Genomic DNA, 10,914 nt, shown 5'->3' on the forward strand with positions numbered 1-10,914 from the left:
CCTCAGAATCTTGGAAAAGCCATGCTTAATGTCTGGCTCCCACTCCTTTTCCTGTCAGTCTTCTCTCTTCATGACCAAATCCTATGCTTTCTGCCTCATACAGCCCTGAACTCTATCCATTCATCTCCTTCCCCACTAACAATATTCACGTGAAAACAGTGTTTTATAGAAAGCTGCGAAAGCCTCTTAGACTTTCTCCATTCTCCCCCACCTTCAAGTCACATTCATAAACTACCACAGAGTACAACATTATGAACCGGATGTGTTAGCGTTTGTATTGCTGTGTTGAAACACAATGACCAAAAGCAAATCGGTGGGGGCGGGGGAGTGTTTGAGCTTACAATGCCCAGGAACAGTTTTCACTGAGGACGGGCAGGACAGGAACTCTAACACGTCAAGAACTTGGAGGCGGGAGGTGATGCAGAAGCCATGGAAGGATGCTGCTTACAGCTCCCCATGGCTTGCTCAGGCTGCTTTCTTAGTAGAACCCAGGACCACTAGCCCGGGGATGGCACCGCCCACAATAGGCTGGACCTTCTGGGCCTTCCCTCATTGGTCACTAATTTAAAAGATGCCTTACAGCAGGATTTTTTTTTTTTACTGGAATCTGTCATTCTTTTTTTTTCTTTTTTTTTTTTATTCAATATATTTTTTTATTTACATTTCCAATGGTTTCCCCTTTTCTGGACCCCCACTCCCTGAAAGTCCCATAAGTCCCCTTCCCTCCCCCTGTTTTCCCACCCAACCCTTCCTACTTCCCTGTTCTGGTTTTACCCTATACTGTTTCACTGAGTCTTTCCAGAACAAGGGCCACTCCTCCATTCTTCTTGTACCTCATTTGATGTGTGGATTATGTTATGGGTATTCCAGTTTTCTAGGTTAATATCCACTTATTAGTGAGTGCATACCATGATTCATCTTTTGAGACTGGGTTACCTCACTTAGTATGATGTTCTCCAGCTCCATCCATTTGCCTAAGAATTTCATGAATTCATTGTTTCTAATGGCTGAATAGTACTCAATTGTGTAGATATACCACAGTTTTTGCATCCACTCTTCTGTCGAGGGATACCTGGGTTCTTTCCAGCTTCTGGCAATTATAAATAGGGCTACTATGAATATAGTGGAGCATGTATCCTTATTACAGGATTTTATGGAGCCATTTTTAGTTGAGATTCCCTCCTCTCAGATGATTCTAGTTTGTGTCAAGTTGACATAAAACAATCAGTACAACTGACCTTTTGTCAACTTGACACACCAACACATCACTTTTGTTTCCTGTTTTCTCTCTCTCTCTCTCTCTCTCTCTCTCTCTCTCTCTCTCTCATTAACAGAATGTATTTGTTAATTTGAATTCCTGGTTTAATTTAATGCCTGTTGAACTCAGGAAATTAGTAAATTACAAAACACCTATATCAAAGTTCTGTTTTTTTCTTTTCCTTACAGTGTTAGGGAATTTTTTTTTCTAGCCAGAAAGAAGACTGAGAGGAACAGCACAAATTGGCAGATCTAGAGAGGCAAAGAGTCCTTCCCCATCACTAAATGTTTTTAAAATTTTTCTTTACAGACATTGTATCCCAACTATAGTTCCCATTACCTCCTCTCCTCCCAGACCCTCTTCCCCCACCCCTGCTCTCCGCCAGATCCACTCCTCCTCAGTTTCCCTTCAAAAAAGAGCAAGTTTCCCAGGGATATCAACCAAACATGGCACGTAAAGTTACACTAGGACTAGGCGCATACTCTCATATCAAGGCTGGACAAGACAGCCCAGCATGAGGAAGAGTCCCAAGCACAGGTGAAAAAGTCAGAAATCCTCTCTCTGTTAGGAGTCTCACAAGAACACCAAGCTACACAACCATAGCATATATGCAGAGGGCCTAGCTCAGACTGATACAGGCTCCATGACTGTCCCCTCCAGTCTCCGTGAGCTCCTATGAGGCCTGGTTAGTTGACTCTGTGGGACATGCTCTCGTGATGTCCTTGGCTCTTCTGACTCCTAGAAACCTTACTCTTTTCTTTCGGTCTTCCTCTGACTTTGCCTAGTGTATGGCTGTGGGTGTCTGAATCTGCTCCCAACAGTTGGTGGACACTGCTTCCCTGATACAGTTGGGCTAGGCACCAATCTGTGAGTATAGCAGAATTAGAAATATCATTAGATATTAAACATCATTAGAAATCATTTTCACTGATTTTATTATTATTATTTTAATTTTTGCAAGTTGTATTCAGCTTTATCCTGGGTTTCTAGGCTGACCTGCCTCTGGTTCCTGGCCATTTATATAGTATTAGGCGTGGGCTCCCTCTTGTGCCACAGACTTCAAAACTAGACCAGTTGTTTGGCCACCTGCACACATTCTGTGTCACTAGTAGTACCCCAGCACATGGTGCAGATAGGAAATATTGTAGGTTGAAGGTTTTATGGCTGGGTTGATGTCCAGTCCCACTGCTGTAGGCCTTGCACAGGCAAGAAGATGGCCGGCTTGGACTCCATAGCCCCCATTACTAGGAGACTTCACTAGGGTCACTCTCATAGATTCCAGGGAATTCCCACAGTACTAGGTCCCCCTCAGTACCCACCTTCCCAGGGTGATTCATGAATTGCCCGTTGATCCCCTTTTTACTTAGCCTCTCTGGATCTGTGGATTGTAGCATGATTATCCTTTACTTAACAGCTAATATCCACTTATAAGTGACTACATACCATGTTTGTCTTCCTGGGTCTGGCTAACCTCAGTCAGGGTGATTTTTTTTCTAGTCCCATCCATTTGCCTACAAATTTCATCAGATCATTGTTTCTAGCAGCTGGGTAACACAATACTCCATAAGCACGTCACTTTCAATTAGAACATTTCATTTCTCATTTATGCGCAAAACAGCACATTACTATTATTAACATCACAATATAAAACATAAATAACTTGAAAAAAGTCCCACAATCCTTACATATTCAAACACATTAACATTTTGGTCTCTCTAAAATATTTAATCTCAGCCGGGCGGGTGGTGGCGCACGCCTGTAATCCCAGCACTCTGGGAGGCAGAGGCAGGCGGATTTCTGAGTTCGAGGCCAGCCTGGTCTACAGAGTGAGTTCCAGGACAGCCAGGGCTACACAGAGAAAACCTGTCTCGAAAAAAAAAAAAAAAAACTAAAATATTTAATCTCTTTGTCAAAGATATCCAAGCCCTCTTTTAAAAGTTTAACAATTTAGCTGAGGGCTACTGTGAAAATCAAAATTAAGTCAAATACTTTCTTTAAGAGAGAAGAAACAGGACAAAGTCACACTCTGGGCAAAGCAACTCCAACAATGTAAATAACTCAATGTCTGATGTCTGGGATTCGCTCCTCCGAGAGTCGTAGGCCACTCCTCACGCGCTGCCCTCCGCAGCACACACAGCTTGTCTACCAGGTTCCGGCCGGCTCCACTCCACTGCTGCTGCTGTTCTTGGTGGACAGCATGGCCCTGGCATCTCCAAAACTGCTGAGGTTCCTTGCTGAAGCTGGGCTGCACCTTCACCAGGAGCCTCTCCTTGGCTGTTCTCAAGCACTCCAGCCCTGCCACACAGTGCCAAACATCAGCTGCCGTTCATGGACCCTTCATGTCTTCAAAACCAGCACCATGTGGGTGACCCTTATGCTATCAAGTTCAGCTGCCAGCACAGCCCGAGGTACAGCCTTGTCCACTTCCAGAACACAACTTCCATGTTCTGACCTTAGGCAACAGGTCCCAGGAGACTTCACCTCAGCAATGCTGGCCTCCTCCTGCTCACAGCTGGTTCTTCAGCCCTAGCTGACCAGCATCGATGTCCCAGCAAAGGAAAGGTTTCATGTTATTAGTGCTGTTCTCCTGTCAATCACAGTCAGTCCTTCAGCGTCAGCTGACGGGACACCACAGATTCTTCACACAGAAGACCGGGTAGAGTCTTTGCTTCCCTCTGAAACGTCACAAGCCAGGCCTGCATAGTCTGTACTGCTCTCAACAGTCTGATCTTCGAAGTTTCTAAAGAACAGTTCACTAACAGGGCAGTGGTGACGCACGCCTTTGATCCCAGCACTTGGGAGGCAGAGGCAGGTGGATATCTGATATCTGAGTTTGAGTCCAGCCTGGTCTACAGAGTGAGTTCCAGGACAGCCAGGGCTACACAGAGAAACCCTGTCTCGGAAAAAAAAAAAAAAAGAAAGAAAGAAAGAAAGAAAGAAAGAAAGAAAGAAAGAAAGAAAGAAAGAAAGAAAGAAAGAAAGAAAGAAAGAAAGAAAGAAAGAAAGAAAGAAAGAAAGAAAGAAAGAAAGAAAGAAAGAAAGAAAGAAAGAGAAAGAAAGAAAGAAAGAAAGAGAAAGAAAGAGAAAGAAAGAGAAAGAAAGTGAAAGAAAGAGAAAGAAAGAGAAAGAAAGAAAAGAACAGCTCACTGAGCTCTCAACACTCAATGACTTTTCTAGCCAAGGTTCCAAAACTCCTTCCATAATCCTCCCCCACAAAACCATGGTCAGGTCTGTCACAGTGACATCCTCCCATTCCTGTGTCTTAGTTTTGACAAGCCTTAGTTACTGCTGTGAAGAAACACCATGATCAAAAGCAAATTGGGGAGGAAAGGGTTTATGTCAGCTCATACTTCCAGGTGACAGCAATCCATCCTTGAGAGAAGACAGGACACAGACTCACACAAGACAGGAACCTGGAGGCAGGAGCTGATGCAGAAGCCACAAGGGCTGCAGCTTACTTGCTTACTTCTGATGGGGAGTGCTCAGCCTGCTTTCTTAGTATCATCAGTACAGGACCACCAGCTCGGGAATGGCAACACCACAGTCAGTCACCCCCACCAATCACGTATTTAAAATAATGCCTCACAGTCAACAGTACTTCAGACCAGGAGTAACCCTACAAAGTAAATTTTCCCAATAAAAACCTCAGTGTTCATGATGTACTTCAGTTAATAGAGAGCTGGCTTAGTGTTCAGGATGTTGGTCACCACATCAATAGGGTATAATAGCTGCACCCGTTACCTTGACAACCTGAAGACAGGCAGGAGAATAAGGAATTTAGAGTAATTTTTGGCTACAGTGTGAATTCAAGGCCAGTGCAGACTACATGAGAATATATATACACATACATACATACATACATACATACATACATACATACGTACATACTTGAGTTATAATCAAAGATTAGGTTTCACACAGAGAGATTAGATAACCTTTGAAGTGTTTTCCGCTGCCTTCCCACAATAAGATCCTTTCTTACCTTTGATATTCAAAGTTGTTAAATTAAGAAACGAGATAGTTGTGGGGTGGCAGAGACTGAGGCTCTCTGCAGAGCTGAGTGCTGGTGGGACATCTCCCAGGACACGTGCCAACCAAAATAAGTCTTACAAATAGAATCACCTCTATTCACAAGCCATTTGCCCACTCTCCTGACAAATGCACAGTAGGGCATCATGAGCATCTTTCTGAGTTGTCCAAAGCCTTCCTTTTTCCCATGCATGGACAGGTGGCGTGGGTATCTGCTGAACTGTTAGCATGCTAATCTTCCTCAGGCGTTGTGACCACCAATCCTGAACTTTCCTTTGAAGTTCTTGGAGAAAAACCTGTCTAATTTAAAAGGCTAGCATATTTTAAAAACCTTTGGAGGTGTCTGAAGAGGAACAAATTGTCCTTTCCAATCAGAACTGATGTTGAGTCTACAGCAGCAAAAATCCTTTGAACTGTGGTGACCAGGAAAGAAAGCAAGCCCACATGCTTTAAGATGGCCGTTCTTTCAGATGAGACATGTCTGGTACCCCACACCTGGATCCCTCACCTGGATCCCACACCTGGATCCCACACCTGGATCCCACACCTGGATCCCACACCTGCATCCCACACCTGGATCCCACACCTGCATCCCACACCTGGATCCCACACCTGCATCCCACACCTGGATCCCACACCTGCATCCCACACCTGGATCCCACACCTGCATCCCACACCTGGATCCCACACCTGCATCCCACACCTGCATCCCACACCTGGATCCCACACCTGCATCCCACACCTGGATCCCACACCTGCATCCCACACCTGGATCCCACACCTGGATCCCACACCTGCATCCCACACCTGGATCCCACACCTGCATCCCACACCTGCATCCCACACCTGCATCCCACACCTGGATCCCACACCTGGATCCCACACCTGCATCCCACACCTGCATCCCACACCTGGATCCCACACCTGGATCCCACACCTGCATCCCATACCTGGATCCCACACCTGGATCCCACACCTGCATCCCACACCTGCATCCCACACCTGGATCCCACACCTGCATCCCACACCTGCATCCCACACCTGCATCCCACACCTGGATCCCACACCTCCATCCCACACCTGCATCCCACACCTGGATCCCACACCTGGGTCCCACACCTCCATCCCACACCTGGATCCCACACCTCCATCCCACACCTGGATCCCACACCTGGATCCCACACCTCCATCCCACACCTGGATCCCACACCTGCATCCCACACCTGCATCCCACACCTGGATCCCACACCTCCATCCCACACCTCCATCCCACATCTGCATCCCACACCTGCATCCCACACCTGGATCCCACACCTCCATCCCACACCTCCATCCCACACCTCCATCCCACACCTGGATCCCACACCTGGATCCCACACCTGGATCCCACACCTGGATCCCACACCTCCTCTTCCTCTCCTTCTCAATCTACATTATGGCTGTTGCTGCCTCTTTCACTGGAGCAGCAGTTAGTGCTCCTGCCTCTTCCTTGCAAGGACTACACAAATGCTCCAGTATGTTATCTTTTTTTAAAAAATGAGCAAAAGCTTCTATTTTTAAAGCAACAGTAGTTTGACCTGTGAATTGGGTGTCTCTTCTATAGGGATTTTTGATTTTCTTTTAGAATACTGGTATGTAAGGAATGAGATCTCCATGCAGAACCCAAGTCTAAATGTGGGTGCATTTATAAGTCATGAACACTATACATATACACATAGCCTGAATAGTATATGTTTGTCTACATTTTTGTTAATTTTTGAGATTATAATTTAATTACATTTCTCCCTTCCCTTTGCTCTAAGCTCCCCTCCCATAGACTCCTCCCTGCTCTCCTTCAAATCCATGGCCTCTTTTTTCATTAATTGCTATTGTATGCATATACACATGCATACAATACACATAAACATATGCATATATTCCTAAATATAATCTATTGAGTGCATATGTTAGTTGTGTGTATGTTTTCAGAGCTGATATTTTGGCACTGGACAACCAAGTGCTAACGGAAGATCCTTTAGGCCGGGACCATATGTTATCATTCAGGGAGCACTTGGCATTGCTGGAAATCCAAAGTTGTTCCTGAGCTGTGGCTATGGCTGTGTCTGTGGCTGGAGGTGACTTTTAGAGATCAGTACCAACTTAATATAGCAGACACTGGCCCAGTAGTTGCTGATAGGCAGGGCTCTAGATCTGCCTTCTTCACTGGAAGTTATGTTGAAGAAAATCATGTATCTGAAGCAAATTTTCCTCACTTCACTTGTAAAACTGAAAGCCCTAGACTCTCTGCCTTCTGGGGGCCTTTTTTATATTGTTTTCAAATGTCATGATCTGTCTTTGTGCATTAGGTTAACTGAAATGTGCTTCTATACAGGGCTTCTTGTCACATCAGTCATGGCTTATTTACACTGAATTTTACATTTAATTTTATTTAAGAACTAATTTTAATACTAAAAGAAATGAAGTATGCACTGTGCTGTTTAATTTATACAACAGAAAAGGGGGGGGGGGAGCCAAGAGCATCAGCTCACAGGTGCAGTCAGTTTGAAAAATGAGTAATCAAAGCCCCAGCTGGATCTATTCCAGATGATCAGCACTTTTTTAAGACATAGGATGTCCCTGCAGCTTCTGGTTCTCTGCTGGGTGATTCAAAGGCTTTAGATGCATTCTAGTTGTTTTCAGTCACATGACAGGACACACCGAGCATGAAGAAATAGCACCCTTCAAAGAGAGACCTAGAAATTGTTGGTTTAAGAGTAAAGAAAAAAATGTAATTGCATGACCGGCAGCTACATTACAAACCCACCTGCAACCTTCTGGTTTCTCCAATTTGACTGAAAGAGAAAACAGAAAATGAGATGTTAAAGACATCCCAGCCTGTGTGCCAAAGAGAAGGCCAGAGACCTCGTTCTACTTCCAAGGGAAATAAATGCATTTTGTTTTATGTTTTTGTTTTTGACAAAAGATATCTGTAAAAAGCAAATGCATTTGAAAGGACCAGGGGACAGCTGTCCAGTTTGTAAGTGGCTGTCTTTTGATTGATACAGGTCACATTAAGAGCTCCCTAGCAAATCAGTGCACATGCTCGCTCGCGCCTTCTGGTTAAAGGCCTTTTCATTGATTTCTGGTGCCTCTTTTTTGTGTATCTCTGGTGAAAAGAATTAAAATGGCCAGGGATGCAGGGGCATATGGTGAGGCTCCACACCAACAGCATGGCTGTGGCTAACTTGACTCCAGACCTTCTGGATTCTGGAAGCATCCATAACCTGGAGCTGTGAGAAAGATTTGAATGTGGGCGCCACGAAAACTGCTGCTCTTCGTGTGTGGCTTAACCAGCCAGAGACATGGGGCACGCAAGTCATTTGGGCCACCACAACAGCTGTTCACAGGCATTCAAATCACTCTGATCTCCTGCACTTTGCCAGTTTACTGCAGTGTTGATTTCTCTTAACTAAAAGCAAGAACCCAGTGGGTGGGAGTAACTTTGCCTCCATCCTAAAGCAATGTATCAGTTGGTCTTCACTATATAAAATGCATCAGAAGGCAGTGACGTAGAATGGCGACCGTTTACTTCCCCCCATTCTGTGCTTTGGTTAGGTGTTTGTCCTGGCCTGAGCCAGGTGGCCTCCTCTGTACTGTCAACTGTTGCACCTGGACAGGGCTGGCATTCCAACAGCAGCTGCACAGTCAAGCCTAATAGGTTCCTTTACTTGTCTGGTAGTGACGATGTTGTCAGCTAGAATGGCAGATGCAGCTAAGCTGTGTGGAGTTTGGCTATTTTTCCTAAAGGTTTATTTATTTGTGCTTGCGTGCATATGTGTGTGCACGTGCTGGTACACTGGAGGACAGAAAAGGGAAACTAGATAAACAAGTTTTGACAACATAGATGCTGGGAACTAAGCACCTCTCTTTTTGAAGATTACCAGCTGAGCATCTCTCCAGCTTGGCTTTTGTTATTCTAACCATCGAGCATACCGATTGCCTACCTCTGTTTTGCAGTTCACAAAGGAGCAAGATGGCTTAGCCAGGAGAGACACCTGCACCAAGCCCAAGGCCCTAAGGTTGATCCATGAGACCATAACGCCCAAGTAACTTCTCCAAAGGAGTAACTCCGGAAGTCCTAACTATCCCCAGCACCTCTCCCAATTTAATATTCTCAGTCCTTCCATTTGCTCCAAAGTGGATCAACATTATTAGTATTTCTAGTGAAATTCTATGTAGACAATTAAAAGTATTTTGAAAAAGGCATTTGCCTTTTCAGACAATAAAACCTTGTTTTTTCTTTATATACCAACCTCAGAGGTTGGCCTAGATTGCCATGGTAATAGGGATCATGGAGTTTCTGCAGGGATTCCTTTACAGGAAATAATGTCACTAACTGAAGCATGGATTCTGTGTTTGTCAACGGCCATAAATGTAATCTTCTACTCATGGGGGTGAGCTCTAATGAATCAGTAGTTTATTACAAAGAGGATGGGGCAGTTAATGAGGCAGACTTAACCAGTATTAGGACAGGGTACACTTGGTTTCCAATGCTACACAGATGGGGCATCAGATAAAGTATAAGAGAAAAGCTAGATTAGAAACATATAGGAGATTAGAGAATACGTCAGGGGAAACTATCAGATTCTAGGCACAAAACCTTTCTTATACATTATAAGGCTGCAGAGCTGGATCTGAGCAGATGGCTCACCAAGTGAAAACACTTGCCTTGCGAACCTAGGGACTGGTGTTCCGATCCCCAGCACCCACGTACAGGCTGGCGGGTGGTGGCCTGATGCAATCCCAGCACACAGGAGGTAGCGACAGGAAGTCCCTGGAGCAAGCTGGCCAGCCCAAGTAGTCAAGTCGGTGTGCTCGGGGTTCAGGCTTTGCCTCAGTAAGATGAGGAAGACTCCCAATATCAACCTATGGCCTCTACACATATGCACACATACATGTGTCCTGACACACATGTGCTCTTACACATGCAGACATACATACATATACCCATATATACCATGAACATGCAAAATGATGCAATGTATTTGTGGACATAAGGTTTCCATAAATACATAAATTACAAGTTTCCAAATGTTTTAATGCTGACAGAACCTTCGGTTCTGTAATCTGACCTAAGCATACACCTGAATCCATGGAAGAAACCCTAACAATATATTCTTTTATACCAGATTTCTTTCTTTCTTTTAAGAGTGATTTTGGAGTAGAGTCCACTATAAAAACAATCTTGGACCACTGCTTCTTGCTCTTTTATTTCTTTGCTAGAGATCTATTGTGAGCATCTCTTTGTTAGCTTTAACTCGAGCTAAGAGTTTTTAACATATTTTCTTCATTGTAACCAAGCTAAACATGCTGAATTAATTAAATCATAAAGTAGTTGAAGGAAATTCCTTGGCTATCCAGAAAGTCTCTAGTAAGTTCTATGGCATACTCTTGACCTACTATAAAAATAAGTTTCAGATTTGATTAGGAAAGAAGCACAGAAAAACAGTTAGGCGACCGAAATAGGGGAACAAGATTAGTGGGGCAGCAGCCTTGGGGGGATGCTTTCTGCGAACAGTACAAATCCATTTAAGTTCAGACTGCCCCCACTCCCGTTTTTCAAAGGAAAAAAGAGGTAACAGACAAAA

The 10,914-nt window shown here is 44.4% G+C and overlaps 1 protein-coding gene across 1 annotated transcript in view; it reads left to right on the forward strand.

Annotated features, from left to right (window-relative positions):
* Marchf1 (membrane associated ring-CH-type finger 1) overlaps positions 1-10,914 on the forward strand; it is an 83,636-nt gene that overhangs the window by 69,073 nt on the left and 3,649 nt on the right. Inside the window, exons 4-5 of the mRNA XM_052162132.1 lie at positions 3,351-3,666; positions 5,758-6,801. Of these exons, the coding sequence (XP_052018092.1) occupies positions 3,351-3,666; positions 5,758-6,801 (1,360 nt within the window). The remainder of the gene's footprint in view (positions 1-3,350; positions 3,667-5,757; positions 6,802-10,914) is intronic.

The sequence above is a fragment of the Apodemus sylvaticus genome, chromosome 18 (genome assembly GCF_947179515.1).
Source record: "Apodemus sylvaticus chromosome 18, mApoSyl1.1, whole genome shotgun sequence".
Lineage (NCBI taxonomy): Eukaryota > Metazoa > Chordata > Mammalia > Rodentia > Muridae > Apodemus > Apodemus sylvaticus.